At 41.0% G+C, this 20,804-nt stretch overlaps 2 protein-coding genes across 2 annotated transcripts; both read left to right on the plus strand.

Moving 5' to 3' along the window:
* Positions 1 to 404: 404 nt before the first annotated feature.
* ankrd33aa (ankyrin repeat domain 33Aa) lies at positions 405 to 5,611 on the plus strand. Its single transcript, XM_020089023.2, has 5 exons — positions 405 to 636; positions 2,141 to 2,460; positions 2,587 to 2,716; positions 2,808 to 2,948; positions 3,334 to 5,611. Exons 2-5 carry the CDS (start codon positions 2,176 to 2,178, stop codon positions 4,152 to 4,154), a joined length of 1,377 nt encoding a protein of 458 aa, XP_019944582.2. The 5' UTR covers positions 405 to 636; positions 2,141 to 2,175; the 3' UTR covers positions 4,155 to 5,611.
* A 2,233-nt stretch (positions 5,612 to 7,844) lies between these two features.
* acvrl1 (activin A receptor like type 1) lies at positions 7,845 to 18,695 on the plus strand. Its single transcript, XM_020089546.2, has 10 exons — positions 7,845 to 8,537; positions 12,928 to 12,999; positions 14,402 to 14,638; positions 14,984 to 15,192; positions 15,284 to 15,383; positions 15,462 to 15,608; positions 15,718 to 15,993; positions 16,177 to 16,374; positions 17,197 to 17,327; positions 17,656 to 18,695. Exons 2-10 carry the CDS (start codon positions 12,930 to 12,932, stop codon positions 17,800 to 17,802), a joined length of 1,515 nt encoding a protein of 504 aa, XP_019945105.2. The 5' UTR covers positions 7,845 to 8,537; positions 12,928 to 12,929; the 3' UTR covers positions 17,803 to 18,695.
* Positions 18,696 to 20,804: the final 2,109 nt, after the last annotated feature.

Here is a 20,804-nt window from a genome sequence, read left to right on the forward strand (position 1 = left end):
GCAGAGTTAGATTGTTGTCCCAGCAAATGGATTTCCATGGGAAAAAAACAGGCCCAAGGCACTGTCTCCCATCGCACAGGCTGAAATTACTCAGGCAGGGGGTCTTCGGCAGCAGAGCAGATTTGAAAACCATAACTTCCATAATTCCGTCACAGCTCTTATTTGGACAGTCATACAGGTTTGCTCTGACACAACAGACGGGCAGCAGAGAGCTGTGAATTGACAGATTCTGAAAGAGCAGTGGAGATGAGTGCGGGAGAGGAGGAAGAGAGAGAGCAGAGTAATATCATCAGACTGTAAGGGGAGCAGGTTGGCTTCTGTCTGTTTCTTTCTCTTAATCCGTAAATCTTCTGTAATCAGGATGAGAGGGACAGAGCATGTTGCCTGACTTAGGACGGCAGAGTCTAAGTTGGGACCTGGACGGATTGCTGGCTGATGAGGGAAGCTAACTGGCCAGAGGGAGACATGGAGGGAGGGGGGAGGCTAGAGCTGGAGTCAGTTTGGGAAACTTAAACATAAACCAGTTTCCACCAAGAGCCATCAGGAAGAGTGGAGGTCAAACACATGAGAGAAGAGCAAATTCAAAAAGAGAGAAAAAAGAGAGAAGAGGACCAACAATCCCTGGATTGTTTTAGGGTGAGACTTTTGACTATTACTATTTGACTTTTCTTTACTTGAGCTCAAATGTTTACAGTTCTGTTTACAGGATTCAGAGGCAGAAACATTACTGGACTGCAGCAGAAGTTTCGACCACTGTTGCAGAGTAAAGTCAGAGCTTTCTATGTTTGTGCAGAAAGAGGAAGAAGAGAGAGAAAATGTGTGTGATCATAATCTTCATTTATTTCTGCGAGAGATAAACCAGAAACTTGTCTGTGGGATTAAAGGAGTTGAGCATCTAAAGACAGCTTATCCAAACAATGCTATTACGCTAATAACTAACATATAATTGTCACCAAGTTCAAAACTAATTCTGTGCAAACAATTATTTGTGTGGTTTAATGATGAATGCAGGGCCGAGGAATGGAATCCCTCTTTGGACAGCTTGTTTTACAGGTTAAATTCATCCACTGATGCACAGACATATATTAAATCAGCCAAGATCTTTCTCTCTCTCATCTGCAGCTCCTCACAACACATTTTCTGGGTGTGTTTGGAGGTTATTGATTTAGATACATGCATGAGTAGAAAAACACACATTGTAAACCACTGGAAAACCCAAGTGTACTTGAAGTGCAGAGCAGTGTGACACGTTTAAGACACCATGACAGTCACTACACTGGCTTCCCGTTGCTTCTGGCACCATATGGCCTTTCTCAACCCTGTATGCTCCTCCTGCTCTGCCTTCATTCCCATTACTGTCACAGACTGGGCTCCTGCTGAAAGTAAACACTGTTTATCTGTCATTACTCTACCTGTTGTGAATTTCTTAAAATGGCTTGCACCATTTTATACATCTGAGTTTTATTAGCTTACATATGGGGACATTACTCGGTCATAATAACTATTCTCCTACTCTATTCCAAACACTTGTGAAAAGCATGTTGTACAGGCAATGATATGGATGTCTTGTAAATGACAGACTTACAGTTGAGCAAGAGAGCTGAGCAGAGATGAAGCTCCTCATCCACTTTAGGCATCACGCCTTATAGTCGAGGCCCTCTCAGGTCAACAGATCTATTTAGCATGCAAACCTTAGAGGCTGTCATTGTTTGTTGTAGTTTTGCAGTCAAACATCAACTGAGACTTTGGTTTTAAGGAGAAGAAAATCATTGAAGGTTCCTGGTCTAAAATCACAGTTCGGTCATTTTGTGGAGGTTGTGGGTTTTCCTCCCACAGACCAAACACATGCAGATTGGAGTGAGGTTAATTGGAGACTCTAGAATGACTGTGGGTGTGAATGGGAGTGTAAATGGTTGTTTGTCTCTGTATGCTGGTCCTGTGATACGCTGACAACCTGTCCAGGGTGTACCCGCCCCCTCAGCAGTCCTCATAGATGGATAGGGAATAAATAATGCAAATCCCCCTTGAATTGGCTTCTGAGAACTCAGAGGAGGTGTATTAGCTGTCGCATGGATGAGAGGAAAAATGTTGAACAAAAATTCAAGAAATTGTGTTCATTATCTTAAATTTTCTATTCAAGATGTGGATGGCAGACAGCAGACCTGACACCGAGGCATGATCCAAGGCAGAGTGCGGGGTCCAATGGCCACTGTATGTGATGACCCCCACCTGGGGGCAGGCCCATCCGAGGACTGCGACATCCTCCTGGATGATTCAGACTCAGACAGTGTACTTTCTGATGACTCAGTGCTTCCTGACTATGACATGGATGAAAATCCCACAGAGCCGGCTAGAACACTGTACGAGGCCTGTGCCAGGAACGACCCCACGTCCCTGAGCAGCATCCTGGAGAGAGGAGTCACTAAAGAAGAGGCCAATGAGCAGGATATCAATGGCAGGGTGAGGAGTTTATTTTTGTAGATACAAATAAATATATATATATATATATATATATATACAAATGTATAAATAGGTACAGTTACATTTTAACAAAGGTCACTTTATTTCTGACTTGTTTGTCATCAGAATGGACTTATGTTGGCTGTGGCAAAGGGTTTCGTCGATATTGTCACCATGCTGCATACATGTCCATTAATAGACATCAACCACCAAGATAGTGATGGTAATACTGCCCTCATGATTGCTGCCCAGGCAGGTAAGTTTGAAGTCTGTAATAGCACATAAACTCAACATCAGGTCTCAATTCAATACCCTAAAAAAATAATGATGTTGTTTTTTCAATTCAGGCTTCATCACCATTCTGAACTATATCATTAACTTCTACTCTGGCGTGGACACTGAGGTCAGGGATCCCCGTGGCTTCACTGCCCTCATCAAGGCAGGCCTGCAGGGCAGACAGGAGTGTGTGTCTGCCCTGCTAATGCATGGTGGGTTTATGGCATCTGAGAAATGTGTTTGTCATGTTGCTTTTTGTGCAAATAAAATGTCGGCCAAGTTACAAAAGCCTAAGCCGAAGAGTTTCCTTGCTTCTGGGGAATCTGATAAGTCCTTTTTGCATTCCTGGCTATTTTCACTAAGTTTTATGTAACATACTACGAGTTAGTTTGGCTCAAATTTTAAAAGCAGAAACAACAGCATTACTGTGGCAGATGATCAGGAAGCCTATGGGTAAAGGGCTTGCATTTCTAACACAGGCTCTAAAAGCAACCACATGGGGGGGTCATTTGACTGTTTAGGCAGCATTTGATTTCCTCAGTTCCCTCGTCATCCAATAACTTGTTTCCTTATTTTCTGCTTTTTTCTCATGTGCAGGTGCTGATATGAATGCAGTAGACATGGTGCAAGGGAGAGGCCTGAAGGATTGGGTCCTGAGGACAGGAAGGTTTGAAACTTTGAACAGAATACGCCGTCTGCAGGCTCATCCTGTCGCTGAGCATTTCTGTGAAAGCTACATCCCTGAGTGGCCTCAGCTGAAGCAACTGGTGGAAAAGGCCACCGCCCCAAAAACAACCAGTCAGAGACTGAGGCAGCGTCTAAAAGACAGCCTTACTTTCAGCTTCCCTCAGGACCCACAAGACAATGGGGTCATGGACTATATGGTGCGAATGACCACTAGCATCCACAGCCCCCTGATAGCCATTGGCTGCCGTCCTTTCTGTCCCACCAGTCCTCCAGAGATTGGCAAGCGACGGTTTGCCGTGCCTGAACTGCTTGAAAAGCACAGCATCAAGGAGCTGGAGGAGAGCACAGTATCCCACAGCAACGGCTCCATCACCTCAGCTTCTCCTACCACTGTGTCAGCCACCTCCATATCTCTGACCTCCTGCTGCCAGGACTCCAACCGCAGGGAGAGCCAGGCCTCAGGTGGCATGAAAAGCTTCATTCCCCGCAGCATGGCACACAGGAACAGCATCTTCCCCTCGGGCTGTATCCCTAAGATTGAAGTGACAAGATCTGGCGAGCCCACTCCAAAGAAAGAGAAGAAGAAGAAAAGGGAGAAGGGCTACCTGGAGCCTCCTGTCTGGAAGTACAAGGAAGCCAAGGAAGAGAAAAAAAGAGCGAAGAAGCAGGAAAAGCAAAAAGAGCAAGATAAAAAGTCCAAGGGGTCCAAACGTTCATCAAACCAAAAATGAGGCAGCATTTTGTTTTCCACTGAGAATTTTACTTTGATTATGTCAAACATGATTAATTTAACAGAAGAAAACAGATAAAACCCATTGGTGGATTTAAACTTTGGCCTTGGATGAACAGGAGAAAACTGGAGCCACTTGAATTTGCTTGACATGCAGTCATGTTCCGCTTAACTGGAAGATATTTAATAACCGTTTCTTATTTCATCTGCGAAAGATGGATTGGTAAATGAAGTCACATGGAGATGGAACGTTATTGCAGAACCCTGCAATTTCATCATTTTATGTTGAAAACACTGTACATTTGTGGGGACTTTGTCAATCTGTGAATTGTTAAGAATTCCAGGTAGCGTGCCATTATGGTGTTAATGCAGAATAACTAAAGCAATAACAAATACTGTATGTGAGAAAAGGCCTTCAGCAAATTGATATATAATGTTAGTCATGGACTGTTTACAGTGTTCAACACAGAGAGGAGAGGTCTCCATACTATGTGTTTTGCTCCCCTACACAAAAGCTCAAAGTGATAATTCATAATATGTTATATTATGTATATGCATTTCCAAGGGCAAAGCACTGACATTGCATCTAGTTTCAGCTATTGTACAGTTTATGTAGTTTTTAATGTCTCCACTCTGCAGTGAGTGTAATGGCATCTAAACAAACTGTTACCATACAGCCATCAGCTTGTCCATTTAGCTCATTGTTTGAACACATTCAGTCAAAAGCATCTTTTCTATTAAATTGATCTGCCCTTCCTGTTTTTATCACATGCAGTGTCTGTGTAAATATGTTATTAAGCAGAGTTTTCATTCTTCAAACAGCAAAGATTCAGAAACAGGAATCGTAAGTGAATTGTAGCTCATCATCCTGAAAACAAGACAAATCCATAAAATCCATACAAATCCTGCTGTTCCTTAAATACCACTACCAAACCAAAGTTACTTTTAGATTTTACAATTTTCTTTACTGAGCCTGAAACATATATCCCTAAATCGAACTCCATTAAATTTTATAAATCATTTTCTAGCACGAACTAGGCTAATTCAGTCTTCATGCAACATAGCATCTAGCTATGTGTAACCGACACACAACTGTTAGTGGTTTAAGTACTGCGTTTGTTAGCATAGTCCAAACATCTTTGCACATAATGTTACTCAGGAAATCCTTTGTCCATACTATGATGTCCATTAAACCTCTATCAAAGCAAGAAATCAATTTGAAGGTCCAGTTCACAAAAAAATATGTTAATAGATAAACATGGTAACTCCTCAAATGTATATGTGTTATCTAAAAGAGAATTAATAGATGCTGAATTTAAAGATTAGAGTGGTTTCTGGGTTTATTTTAAAGTGGATGTATGAGACTGGAAAGCTCAGGTCTTTTACATCTTTATTGAGTGTGAGACGGATGAAAACATTTGTTTACAAGCTTGGAATAAAACTCATGATGTTTGTGAATGAGTTTGGTTTTATTTCTACCTTCTCAACACTGCTCTTTTAAATATTTTCACTCTGGAAATGTAATATTTATCCGATGAGCCTCTTGTTTCTCACAAGAACTTGGTGGCTCTTTCACAATAAAAAAATACTCTGAACGGAATAATGACGCCTTTAATATCTCTCAATTGGCAAGTGATTGCTTTTGAACGCTCTGTAATATTTGAATCCAATGTGCAATATCAAAACATTCAGCTTTTATAGGTTTCTGCATCAGCTGATATATTGTTTACTTACAAATTACTTTCCACATTCAGATTTTACATATGAACTTAAAAACTTGTACATTTTATATATTCAAAAACAGAAATTCAAGTGGTTGCAAAAGCTCCTTGTAGACCAGATTTTGACCTCTGAGAATAAGGTTATCATACTGTAACATTACATTTTGGCTTTATGTGCTCAGCAAAGATAAAGATTAGTCAATACTACTAAAGTGGAGGAGAAGTAAAACTGGTCGTCTATTTATCAGGAATTTCATGCTTTTGAAAACAAGTCAGCTGATGCAATATCAAATTTCCCCTACTTTATTAGATAAAAGAACAAATAGAGGCTTATTAGAGAAACCTCGGGGGTGCAGTAGGACTGTGTGGTTCTCTGAATCGCAGAGATTAGCAGGAAAGAGGAATATAAAAAGAACAACAATTTGCTCTGTTTTCGACATGACAGCTGATGTGAGAGCTCCCAGCTGCGTCTGCAGCCGCACGCCAAAAGTGGAGCGATTACAGAGCCTGAGAACAAGGAGGCTAATTTATATTAGAGACATGAAGACATCTCTCTCAGGCTCTGCTCAGTGAAGTGTTTTAACACAGCTTAGTCTCTCTGGCATCTAAGAGATAATTCAGCATTTGCCACTTACACACATTTTGCCATAATTGCTCTGATTAGTTACTGTAGCACCATTGTGTTTCTAAATGTGTGAGAGCAAACTTTACAGTTCTCACCAAATAGATTGAAAATACAGATTATCAGAATAAAACACTCAAATTGGGTTTATCTTGTTGTTACTGCACTTGAGTGTTTGCCCTTGACTGTGCAGAATAATGCACAGTCTGAAGAGCCCGACGAATAATGGATTTTTTTGGGCCAATGTTGATATTAAGGAATAAAGAAACTTCTGATATTGATACACATATATTTAAAGAAAACTTTGGCAATGATTCCTGATATGTTGTTATCAAACTCTTACAGTTTAAACATGAACTCTATTAAGAATAAGAATACAAAAACGTTTTTCATCTGTCGCATGATACGAACGTGATCAACACACCGGCTCATTAAAGTCACAGTTCAGTTCATGTGGACATTCTCAGGAGTTTTTAATGGGGGCCTGGCAGGAGAAACTCCGGGCAAGTCTCATTAGGACATTTAAGTTCTCACATATGACCCTCCAGAAAATGTCTTGGCCATATCGCTATGACATCTGCATTCTGACATTCAGCCCCGCGGGACAATGTCTGCAGCTTCTCACTAGCACATTTGCATTCTCACACACAGCACCTCCTGAGAATATCTGGAGCTGATTTGCGTTCCTGCATACAGACCCTCCAAAAAATATCTGGAACGTCTCACTCGGAAATTTGTGTTCTCACATACAAGCTCCCTCCAAAAAATGTCTGGAGCATCTGACTTGGACATTTGTGTTCTCACATACAGCCCCTCTGCATAATGTCAGGAGATTATCCGGCGTTAGGAGCATTTTTGAAAGCAGTTCACAAGATTTGCCTTCCTACATACAGCCTTCTAGAAAATGTCTTTTGCATCTTGCTATAGGACCCTCAGGACAATACCCGCAGCTTCTCAATATCTGATTTGTGTTCTCAAATACAGGCCCTCCGAATAATGTCAGGAGAGTGTCCGGAGTTCAGTGCCTGTCTGAAAGCAGCTCAAACTAATGGTGATATTGCTCTGTAACTGTTAGATGTGGGCATAAGCAACTGTTTTCTAACACGTTTGCCGAATCAATTTGAAAGTGTCTAATAGTGTGTTCAGTAAAAAAAATCGGTTGCAGTCGATTTAGCTTTTGAAACATCTCTGTTGTTAGATGCATAACAAAAGCCCCCCCGGCCTCTGAACTTCTAAAAAATAGGATCATAGTTTAATAACTGATAATAATGTTGAGCTGTTCAGCCAAAGACGTGTTGTTGTAAGTAAGGGGAGGGGGGTCTTTGAAGCACATTCCTTTCAGTGCAGTGCAGACACCAGTCCACAGGGGAAAAGGGAAAATGAGAGGTTTTAGCAGGCAACAGGAAAACCGCTATGAGAACACATTCCAGTCAGAGTCTGTGCGGGACAATAAGGGGTGGGACACAGCTGTACACTATTTAAAAAAAATCTGCAATCTTGACTTTAGATCAGGAACACGGAGGACAACAAAAGAAGTTTCTTACTCCTCGGGACTCGGAGGAGGAGAGGAGCCGACGCTGAACCCCTGAACCGACGACGATGGTCCGTGTCGCGGGTTTATCAGCGCAGATTTGACGGAGATGAGATGAGATAGGAGGCGGACAGCTCGTCCTCCCTGCCCCCGGAGCCAGCTGCCCGGTTCCTCTTCACTTCCTCCATACTTTCATGTCACTGTTTGTATTGTGTTGAACCAGGAAGCTGTGGGTTTGTGGAGAAACGAGAGGAAAAGCAGCGGACGACGTTTTTTTTTTATTTCGGCGGGTGGCTCGTCACCGAGGCAGAGGAAAGGATGTGAGCTCTGTGCGGAGAAAACATCTGCAGCTGATCAGCGAAGTGTCGGGAACTCTTAGGAACTGGATCCAGTTGTGTTTTAAACTGGTTTCATTAGAGGAGAGAACACCTCGATCAGAGAGGAGGGACACTGTGATATGGAACATCTGCGGAGTTTGCATGTGTTGAGTTAAAGGCGAGCAGAAAACAGGTAATGTGTGGGGTTTAATAGTTCTTCTCTTTATTACTGAACTCTATCTGAGTGTTGTGTGATGTACTGTGGTGGATTTACATAGAGATAGTGTGACAGTGGACCTCATCACCTTTGACAGCCTCACACCAAACTCCACGTGTTTGCAGATGTGAACCAACAGGTGTCGAAGAGTGGCCTATACCTGAGCCACACACTAAACTATACTCTCACATTACATATCTATATTTTATCATGTGTTCATGTTCCTGTATCCATCTCCTTGGTTTTTACTCAAGGTTTTTCTCATTCACAGACTTGAGACAGCATTAGGTTAAAGTATTTCTATTTTCTGCCACTTTACACTCACATTTTGAATAAGGGCCGGGCAATATTGCCAAAGAATGTTATCAAGGTAAAACAAATATCGATAATATCACGATATCGATATTTATCTCCGTGAATGTTACGTTACTTTTCCCTTTAAGTTTACAGACTGATTTCAGATCCTGAAGGTTGTGCTCTTAAACTCTTGATAAAGAACAAAACATTTTACAAATCTGACACTGAACATTAAATCCAACTATGTGTAAGTGATGTATTGATACATCTGTTGAGCTTTTGTTGGATTGTTGCTGATGAAAATTGCATGGCGCTAATTATTGGCATTGTTTTATCGCCCAGTCGTATTTTAAAGTACTTTAAATAGATGAACTGATACACAGATAAAGTTTGCAAATTGGTGGATACTGGCTTATCACTGCCGATAATAGTTAACTCCTTGTTGACCAGCTTCAACATTTTTTAAACTTTTGCTTTCAAGTGAATGCATCAACAATATCAAACAAATTTTGAAATAGTCATTCCATTGAGATTTTTAATGTCTGATCTCTACTATCAAGGATCTGAATACTTCAGACGCAACACGTGGCCTGTGCATGTGCTGAAACCTTTCTTTGAAAATTACGTTGGGGTGAAAAGTTCACACAAGTTTTTTTGAAGATAGATCACGATGGCAGAGTCACATAAGCTCTTTCCAATTGGCTGCTGTTGTTGGTCCATGACATCATATGAGAGTGCAAGTCTCATACTCAAACTCACACCTCTGTGCATGTGACTCTTTTGATTTCATCTTTTTGTGTGCACTTAGGTATTTTCTCCAGACATGTATTTGTTGCAGTATATGTTAATGCGAGCAGGGCAGACAGCAAATGAGTCATAAAGCATGCCAAGCCTAGTTGTGTCTGCAGAATGAAGATATAATCAGTCTGACGCTGGAACTCAAAAACGGTCACATTCACCGATAGACAGATTTAATCTTCTTCCCATTTCACACAAGCATCTCAAATGCTATCAGAAAAGTGTAACCATGTAAACCACATGATAGAAGCTTCCACAGTAACCACTTAAAGTCACTTTCCAGAGAAGAGACACAGTTACAGGGCTCACTGGAAGACCTATGCAGTTCCTTCCCCCACCATCCACCAGTGTAATCAGTCATCCAGATGGAATGAGAGATTTGCCTCCCTGAGTCAACGCTCTGTAGATGAGAGGAAGAGATGACAATGGATTCTTTCCCCTTGGGTCGGGCAGGTTTAGGGTTTGGACAGAAAAGAGACAAACAGGAGAGAGCTGAGAGAGAGTGCTGGAGTCTAAACTCAGGCTGCCATGATGGAGGATGTGATTACTGCTCTTTCCAGAGAAATAAGACATAGTTGTTCTCGTCCATGGAGAATAAGTTCTTTCTGAGGGTGGAGTTGTGTTTATGAATTTCTTCCACTGCACCCTCAGATTAACCGCAGTGAAATGTAGACTGTGTGATACAGGAAGTGCTCTTTGCTGTTTAGTGAAATACGGCTTGTGGTTTCAGTGAGACTTCTCATTGGTTGAGCTGCAGTCCCACAGCTTTAACACAAGATAGGGGAAGTCGTAAGATTTCTGTTTGGCACACTTATCAGATTTCTCAGATATCTCTCTCAGGACATGTTTTTTTTCTTGTGAAGACAGCACTTTTTATGTATTCTTACATTCAACGCATTAAAAAAAAAAAAGGTTAAATTTGAATGGAAAAAGACACAAATTACATTAAATGAGCAAATATACAAATATACACATTTGACAGCTGCACTGTCCTGGTTACTCTCCAGTAACATTTAGCACGACTGAATGAAAGGTGAAGATCATGTGATGGTTTCCTGTCATTCGTGCTTAGATATATCTGTCGAGATGCATCAAAACTAAAGGAGGATATCCGCAGTTTTTGCTGACAGGTGCAAGTTCTGCTGCCAGATGTGTGCAGTTCATTTATTGTCTGTGAGAGATCAGTCTGTGAGAGATCTGCTTTACTAACTGCTGTTAGTTATGACTAGAAAATAGGACCATTTTAGGGAGTATATTTTTGTTTTTATATACACAGCCTTACTCAGATTAATCCAAAGAGGATTCTGTATAGACTACATGATGCTGTATATTCTTGTGAATGTATTAATGTTTAACTAAGTATTAATATAAATAAGTGAGAAGAGCCAAGTATGAACTTAACATTTTATTTCCCACATTGAATTAGATTCAGTCTTCTACATTGTTTTTAATGGGCTGTGACTTAGTTTCCTTCAAGTATACCAGTGGTGTAAATCACTGGCTTAACAGAGATTCATTTCAGTTCACAATTCAATACTTGACTATTATATCCAAGTGGTTATTTTTGATCAGATTCATAAATTAATCAAAACACAGCAAACTTTGTTTCATAATTTTCCTTATAGGCCTTCTCAATCTGTTCAAATGTGTTGTCCTCTGTCCTTAAACAATGCAGAAACCTCAGGGAGAAACAAGTGTAACAGAGCACAGATGACAGGTAACTGTACTTTAAAAAGACAGAGTGATTCTTTCCATTGATCTGTTCTACCAGAGTTAGTTACAGGACATTTACTGATGAGAGGATGATGAACAACTTCATTGCTTTGAACTTGATCTGGTAACCAGGCTCATGGTGCATTACTTGTGTAAAGCTTTAAGGCTCTAGTTGAACTAACCCATCCCAAACATTATAGTACATATAGTACACATATAGTATAGTACTTGAGTTTTGTGACAAAACTAGAAAGTTTTTATAATTTTTTTTTTTTTTGGGGTCTCTGTGGCAACTGTCTCATTTATCTGAATCCACAATGGCATCTATCTTAGTTCAGCAATTTAAATACATTTGAGATTTAGTACAAATTAATATAATATCAGGTCAGACCTCATCACATGCTTTTTACCTGGCACTCTGATGCCTAACGAAGTTGCCAGCAGGCCCTGGTCAAAAACAAATGGTGCCATAGCTGAATGGCCCTTTGAACCACCTCTCTACAACAGTAGCATTTCCTGAACTCTTGCGTGTTGGCTGATAGAATTACTGCTGCTATCGCTTTTTGATAAAGACCTCGGCCCTGGAGCTGCAGTTAGCCTGTGGGTGCTGCGTTGTGACTCTTAAACAGTGAAGTCAAATGTAGTACAATAATAACAGGAATTGATAGACTGTAAATTAATGAAGAGGATCTTTTAAAGACCCCAGGGTTGATGGGGAGTTTAAATTAGTCTGTGCTTGTTCACTTTTTTTGACATAAAATTGAAAGTATGGTGAATAAATCAATATATTTGTAGATTATGTAATTTCTTTGATGACAATGGCATGTTAAGAAAAAGCTAGAGGTTCTATGCTGCATAGAGAAGATATTAACAGAGCACATTGCAATATAATAACCAACACTCTATTTTTACAGTAGATATTTTTCAATGTTTTGTGGTGTGAAAATATTGTCATATATGTAATTTAACTTCCATTTCTATTGAAATGTAATGTGTCTAAGCTCACCTGGGTGTCAAGTTACAGAGAGCGTGTGACGACCCTCCTGCTTGCGTGACCCTCAGCTCTGCAGCCTTAAACAATGAGCAGACCTGAGTCTCGCCAGCCAGCCGGGTGGGGCCACTCAATGGCAGGAAGCACAGCCATCAATATTTACTCTGCAAGCAGGGTAGTCGAGGAGTCGACAGGCCTGGAGCCTGGGTAGCACAGCGCCACACACAGTCTCAGCGCACATACACAAACACTCTGGAGTGCTGTTACAGCCTCCTTCCCCTTAGCCCCCTTTTCCCACTAAATGCAATTACAACGCAGGCAGACAGGCAGGGCCCTCGGACTGTTGTTTTTGACCTCATTGCTTCCTCTGCCAAAGAACAAGCTTTAACCACTGCTCAGCTCCTGATGGACACCACGATTAATCTACAGTCTGTACCATTCAGTCATGTAGCAGCAGAAATGTCTGGGAAATTAGCTTATTTTTTTCATTACAGCAGGTCTCAATCAAGAGACATCTTTTAACGTATTATCAGTTTAATATTATATTGTTTTCTTCCTGTTTCACAGAGATGGGAAGCTCTGCTCTACTCACACTGGTGTTAGTTGGAGCGTTTCTGTGGATCTCTACCACGCATGCAGGTGAGTGAATGGTTTTATTTGAAGAGTGAAAAGTATTTATTTTATTCTATTCGTTTAAAGTTTCCTTGTTAAAAGTGGGGGCATTTTACAACTTTATTCATCAGGGACAGTGACAACGAACAGAAATTGTAGGAAAATGACATGCACCAAATGGTCCAGTCAACCAGAGAGTCACTGCTCAGGGCATTGACGCCCCATGAGTTATGCATCCTAACCACTCAGCCGTCAGGTCACATATTCTAGCTCAATTGAAGGATACTTGGATGTTGACGGTGAGTTAGTAATACTGCAGAATCCACTGACAATGCAGATTTGAATTCTTTGTCTGGGTTTTTCAGCCTGGGCATAGACCGCATGTCTCATGGTTCTCACAAACCCTCCAGGATAAAATGATAGAGCGCCTGGCATGAAACAGCAGAGTCAAAGTAAAAAAGAGGCTGGTGAAGAGAGTGAAACATAACATTAACTCAGATCTTGTGGACCAAGCCACGGCTGAAAGGCCCAGAAATATCTGACTTACATTTGTGTTTCTGCCTCCTAGTGGTCAGAAGCGGAATAATGCAGCTTTAACTTCTTAAAACCAGTCTTCTGTTCAAGCATTCACAGTGGACCGCTTTTTTTCTCACATATGTTGAATAAAATGTTCATTCAACATGTTTCTCTGTAGACATGTTTAACTTGCCACTGTATTAAAGCTTCCTATAATACACATTCTGCAACAGATCAAAATCAAAGAAAATCTTTAGTACCGTAATGCTTCAACATTCAAAGTAGTAATTCAGACTTCCCATTTTCTGTTGTTCGGTTTTTCTGTTACTTTATAATTTCAAACCTAAAATACCTCTCCTGGTTAACCACTCTGCCACGGTCATCAAAGTGTTGTCATGTGGCTGCCTGGAAATGTAGTTCTTTCAATTATTACGTCAAGCCCTCCTTAAAAGGCGACTGTGGCCCAGGGGGTAGCGCGCTCGTCCTCTAACCAAAAGATTGGCGGTTTTATCCCAGTCTTCCCCTTTACGCATGATGAAGTCTCCCTGGGCTAGATACTGAACCTCAAATTCCCCCTTCTCATAGAAAAGAATGTGCTGCACATGAATGCACTGTATGAATGTGTTTGCGAATGGCAAAAACTGTACTGTAAAACGCTTTGAGTGGTCATGAAGACTAGAAAAGCGCTAAATACATACAGACCATTGAAATGTGTAGTTTATCACTTCATCACTAAGCCTCTAAAAATATCTGTATGTTTAGTGTTTCACTATTTGTGTGTTCAGTCTTACTTTTATTTTACATTTACATTTCCCAGAGCAATCATATTCAGAAGACTGTTAATGATTGATTGATTCATGTCTGCTTGCCTCTCCATCATCGCTGTCTGTTGTGTATTTTTATTGTGCTCCAGGTACCGAAGATGACGGGAAGCTGCTGTGTACATGCGACAACGAAAAAAACACATGCATGAATGGAACTTGCAGAGGAGACATATGTTTCTACACCTGGGTGCACGGCTACGAGGAGAGAGGCTGTTTCCCCGCAAAGGACTACAAGGAGCAGTGCCTCAGCTCCTTCAAGCGATTCTATGTCTTCTGCTGCAAAGAGAACCGCTGCAACGCCTTTGCCACACCACCTCCAAACATTAGTTAGTACCCATAGCATTGTTTTTTATAATAATTGAACATCACATCCACGAAGTCTGAAGAACTAGTTTGACACTGAGCCTCATAATTGTTAAGTCCTTTCAGGCTCATTCCACAGTTCACATCCTGCATTACTTTGATGTGATGGGATTCAAAGCTTTCCTCTGAAATAGTAACTGGTTCCCCCTTGTGGTCACTTACAGCAAATTAAAACTGTGCTGCCTTCTTTCTATAGGAATGATGATGCACAGCAGGTTTTCATTTAACCAAAAATAATTTGCAGCTAAAACTTCTCCTTAATGTACTGATATGTCCTCACCTAATTCTTGCATGTTGTGTGTATCCAGATGGAGAAACAACAACAGAAACGCCCCCAGAATTTGCTCGTCCAGAGCTGTGGATAACTGTCTCCGTGCTGCTGTTAATCGTGGTTGCCAGCGTGTTAGGCCTGGTGCTGTTCCTGCGCTTCCAACATGCTCGCTGCAGACTGAACGATGCTGAAGACCAAGACGTCACCATGCTCAAGGTCCCTAATGGAGACGACCCCACATACGGCGTAAGAGATGTTTCATGTTAAGATAGTAAACAGAATACTATTGGAAGATTTTTGAGTTGAGATGTGGATCATCTTTTTTTTCTTTCTACAGGATATATTTGATGAGTTTTGTACATCAGGGAGTGGGACAGGGCTGCCTTATCTGGTCCAAAGAACCATGGCCAGACAAATCTCACTTGCAGAGTGTGTCGGTCAGTCTTTATTCTCACATCTGCTTTGCCCTGTTTGTATGACTTTACAGTTGTGTGATCATGTCACTCTCCCTCCAGGTAAAGGAAGGTATGGGGAGGTGTGGAGGGGAACCTGGATGGGGGAGAGCGTGGCTGTAAAGATCTTCTCCTCCAGAGACGAGCAGTCCTGGTTCAGAGAGACGGAGATTTACAACACTGTGCAGCTGCGACACGACAACATCCTGGGTACAGCAGCAGATTGTTGTGATGCCTTCCCTGTGCTGAGACGTCATTTCAAAAAACCTTCAACCAAAAGGCAGACATTGAAATAGATATCTTCTCTTCTGGCTTGTAGGTTTCATAGCCTCTGACATGACATCCAAAAATTCCAGCACCCAGCTGTGGCTCGTCACTCACTTTCATGAGCTGGGTTCACTCTACGACTTCCTGCAGTACAGCAGCTTGGAGCCAGAGAGCTGCCTGAGGATGTGCCTGTCTGTGGCCTGTGGCCTGGTGCACCTCCACACGGAGATCGTCAGCTCCCAGGAAAAGCCAGCTATCGCCCACCGAGACCTGAAGAGCAGAAACATCCTGGTGAAGCGGAATGGACAGTGCTGCATTGCTGATCTTGGTGAGAGCCATGTTGAAGCTAGGTCACTAGATTTCTAGCTGCATCTATTTCCAAGTGTTGAGACATAACAGCCATTTCATGCTGATCTCAATAGTTTTTCTCTTGTGGTTTGGTTAAGTTAAAAGTTGGTGATGCACTCTATATTAAAAGCTTGAATCTGCTGTGTGTCTGCTCTCTCCTCAGGTTTGGCTGTGATACACTCTCAGTCCCATGACTACCTCGATGTGGGAAACAACCCTCGTGTTGGGACCAAGCGCTACATGGCCCCTGAGGTGCTGGACGAGACTATTCGAATGGATGTCTTTGAATCCTACAAGCAAACTGACATCTGGGCCCTGGGCCTGGTCTTCTGGGAAATTTCCCGCCGGACCATTGTCAATGGTAATAAAACCACAGCTTATCAGAAAGCTGTGCCATTAGTAGAAACATTGGGTGTTTTTACTGAATCAAACTACAGGAAGAAAGTAGTATATAATAATAATAATGTATATGTCAATGGAGCTTTTATAGGTTGATGTGTTACTCTTCCACACATCATCCTGAAAATGTGTTTTCTCTGTCATGTCTGTCTGGCTCATAGATAGTGTATACATAAGAGGCAGCTAGTCCCATGTCTCTCAGCACTCCAGTGTTTTCCTAGTCTGTGTCTGTCTCTACTATCCTCTCATGATTAGCTCTGCAGTAATTATAAACACTCTTATCTCGTGTCAGCACTCACTTCTACATAGTCCAGATGCCCATGCACACAATTTGTAAATTCAAGCACACACAGACGCACGCGACTCATGCACAAATGCACTTTCTCAAGATAGGCAGACATTCATAACTTTCTGCGTACGTGTGTGTGGGTGTGTGTTTTTACAAAGACAAGCACACACACACACATGCGCTCAGCAGGCCTTGTAGGTTTTCATCCCAGTGTAGTCGCCAGGGAATTGATATCTTTGTCTGCTCTTTTGTTTGGTCACATCAACTTCACAAAACTCTCACTGCAGCCAATCTCCATTTCCAAGTGGATATTTCAGAATGAGTAGAATTGTTTGTTCTAAAAATGCATTAGGACTTAAACTCAATGCCATTTAACATTGCAGTCTGCACATTTCTGAACCCAACCACCCCATTGAATCCCACCACCAAGGCTGTTTTCGATAGTTACTGGAGAACATCATACTAAGTCTTCCTTTTTCTTTCGGCTTACTTTAGGGATCGTCGAAGAGTACCGTCCTCCCTTCTATGACCTGGTGCCCTCAGATCCCAGCTTTGAGGAGATGAAGAAGGTGGTGTGTGCGGACCAGCAGAGACCCAGTCTGCACAACAGGCTCCATTCCCACCCAGTAGGCCATCCGACAACACACACAAACTTGTACACGGACATGTGCAACTATATTTGTCAGGGCTTTGAAAATATGACTTCAGGGTATCACCTGGTTTGACCTTTAGCACCGATACATTCTCAAATTTACACAGTTATGCCTGACAAACATGCACCAAGCAAAAACATTATTGCACACATTAGAAGATGTACTCATAGACTCACATGTGTAAACACAGATCCATCCTTCAATAAAATATAAAATAGCACTCCCTTATAGTCCCTAAACAGCAGTATGGACACGTTACACATAGCCATGTCTTATTTTACATTTATCTTTGTGTGTCCAGATTCTCTCTGCCATTGTGAAGATTATGAAGGAGTGTTGGTACCAGAGCCCTCCAGCTCGCCTCACAGCGCTGCGGGTGAGGAAGACGCTCTCCAAACTGGACCATGACAGTGACTTCAGCATCGAAAAACTCAAGCAGGACATCTAGACGAGAGCACCGGAACGAAGGAGGGACAAAGGATTAGAAATGCCAGAAGGGATTTTGCATCACATTCGGAGCAGCAAGGGGTGCATATCATTAGCATATTTTGAGCTAATGACTCACACAGTCAGTGAATTACATTAAAGCCATATGACTTTGAGCAGTAGCGTCTAGACTGTCTTACACCCGAGGCTATGTTCTTTTTGCGTAGCCTAATTTTCTACTGCCAGATATCTGGTGCTTTAAACAAAGAGGCCCCTTTTAGGAGAAAGACCAAATACATTTTCATTGTTTTTTTTCTTTTTCTTATGTTCAGCTTATAAATGCCAGGATCATACACTTCCACAGTATAATAATTGTACCCAACAAATCATAGGCTTTTTTTAGACTCACAGGCTTTTGCTCGATATTGTCAAAATTCCCCATTGTTATGACGTAAGGGAAAATCTTCTGTGGCACAATTATTCATTCTCTTATAAAGAGGAGGAACTCTGGAAACTTTATTTTTCCATCATGGTCAAATAAACCACAGAGGATGAAGGCATCAGCTAACAATGCTGATACAAATGCACTTGACCTGACCATGTTCTGTGAGTATATTTATCTTAATATAAAATAAGCATTTATCTGCACATAGACACATCAAGCTATTTAGTTGTACATATTAGCAGCATTGAAGCTGTTGTCTTGTATCTCCTATGGGTTTATTGTAAATATATTTCTAAAGGGATACTTTTATTCAATAATAACAATGACACCTTTTATATTCTTTTGTACAACACAGTTTTTCAAATTATTTTTTTACATTCCAGTAGCTTTACATGTACCATCACTGTCACTATGGTAAAGGAATTCACATGTAATACTGTATATGTTGAATAAAGGATTGTATTTTTAAATGTGCCTGAGACGCTTCTTTGTTTTGTAACAGTGCAATGCTTGCATTGGCCAGTAGAGGTCGTCAGATAATAGACAAACATTGTGTGCAGGCAGCAGTGTGGCTAACCTCAGGAAAATGATGGTGTAATAAGTCTTGCAATCCTGTTGTCATTCACATTGCATCATAGTAAAATGATTAAACAAACGAGTTAAGACACGTTTGAACGTTGAAGAGTAATCAACACTCACCAGTGGCACGTAGAGGTGAGTGACTGATTCAGTCAGGAACATACCTGTATATACATGACCTGACATTAAGATAATGATCACATGTTCTCTTAGTCACACTAACTTCGCATCATGAGATACTAAATTAGAAAATAAACAATGTGAGACCAGCCCGACTGAATGAGGACTTCATGAATCGACATTTAAACTACTTTGCTGATTTTTTTATTATCATTATTATTAGCCACAGACACAGATCACACAATAAACACAGTCAACACAACAACCAAATCACTGCATCCAATACTGAATCAGACTGATACATAAATCACAACTTTATCAGTATGTTCAACAACCTACGTAGGTAACAAAGGAACAAAACAAAACAATGAATAAATAGATAAATAATCTGCTTCAAGTAATTTTTGTCATAAGGGAGAGCAAGAAAGGAAAAAGGGGTAAGTAGTAGTAAGTAGTCAGTGGGTTTATTTTGATGAATTTTTCTTTGTTATTATTGACATTATATTCTTTAATTGAAAATACTAATGATGAAATGTTCATTTGTAACGAACACGTGCAAGCATACAGACCGATCGAATGTCAGGAATTTCGTATCAGATAAATGTTTAATCCTGACTGGGTAAAAAATTACTATAGTCAACAGAGCATGAAATATATTAATGATTACCTTCTCAAAATCAAAACATTTCTTTGTCACAGGAGTCACAAATCAAACCAGTTTTAACTTTTCTCTGACTAGTATTAAAGTATGATAAAGTGTCAGATATATCTCTTTTTATTTACTTTGTTTAGAAAACATATTTATATCACTGGGCAAATGATATGATCAGAAATTGTGGCTGAAATGAAGCGCTAAAACGTGCCGAGACTTTAAACACAAAAAACACAACTTCCACAGAAATCCAAATTGTATCTGCAACAGCTTTCTTGCCTTCATGTGATGTCTGTTTTCTTTCGGTATCTGTTGTTTGTACTTCCCTTATCTTTGTTTGTGTGTGTGTGTGTGTGTGTGTGTGTGTGTGTGTGTGTGTGTGTGTGTGTGTGTGTGTGTGTGTGTGTGTGTGTGTTATCTGTCGCCTTGGTTGTTCAACAAACTCCGGAGGGATAATACTCCCTCAAAGCCCCACTCTGTCTGGTCAGTCAGATGAAGAGCTGGTTATTTTTATCACTGTAGGGGAGGGGGGGTATGTTCAAGTATCAGAGAGGCCACCCCCCGTCTGTGAGTGCTAAGGCCCATCTCAGTTCTCCCTCTGTTTCCCTCCTCTGAGTATTCTTTTTCACAGGGGGATCATTCCAAATGGCTCGATTGAGACGGAGGGATTTGTGCAGAAGATGATGCGCACTGAAGAAATGTGGGCGATAAATTGGTCAGAGTCGATAACAGACAGATATTAAGCCATGGAGGAGAGTGTGCAGACACAACGAGAGGAGAGATCAGTGAGAGGATAGGTGATAAAAAGCAGCTGCAAATAAAATCCCAAATGTGCCTGGTTACAGCCGAACTACCTCCTCCTGAGCTTTAACCTCAACCCATGACAGCTGGATATGTTGATGAGCTGAGAGAAAATCCTGAATGAATCTGGGACATATGACCTTTAGTTACTTCAGGTTGCTTCATGGTTATTTTACACCTTCTCACTAAAAGCTGATTCTTGAAATGAACTGCAGGAGCTGCAATTCATGGACCCTGCATATGATTCAGATCATTAAATCATCATCATTAAACAAGACATTTGTACAAATTCAGTATTCATGCCAGTGGAAGGTAGTTAGTTATAGACTCTAACAGATGAGTCACCAAAAGTACAATCATGAGTAATAGCCTCAATCAGAATACATTAATTAATCAAACCTGAGTTAAACTTGGCAGCTGAAATGGA

The sequence above is a fragment of the Paralichthys olivaceus genome, chromosome 6, assembly GCF_024713975.1.
Source record: "Paralichthys olivaceus isolate ysfri-2021 chromosome 6, ASM2471397v2, whole genome shotgun sequence".
Lineage (NCBI taxonomy): Eukaryota > Metazoa > Chordata > Actinopteri > Pleuronectiformes > Paralichthyidae > Paralichthys > Paralichthys olivaceus.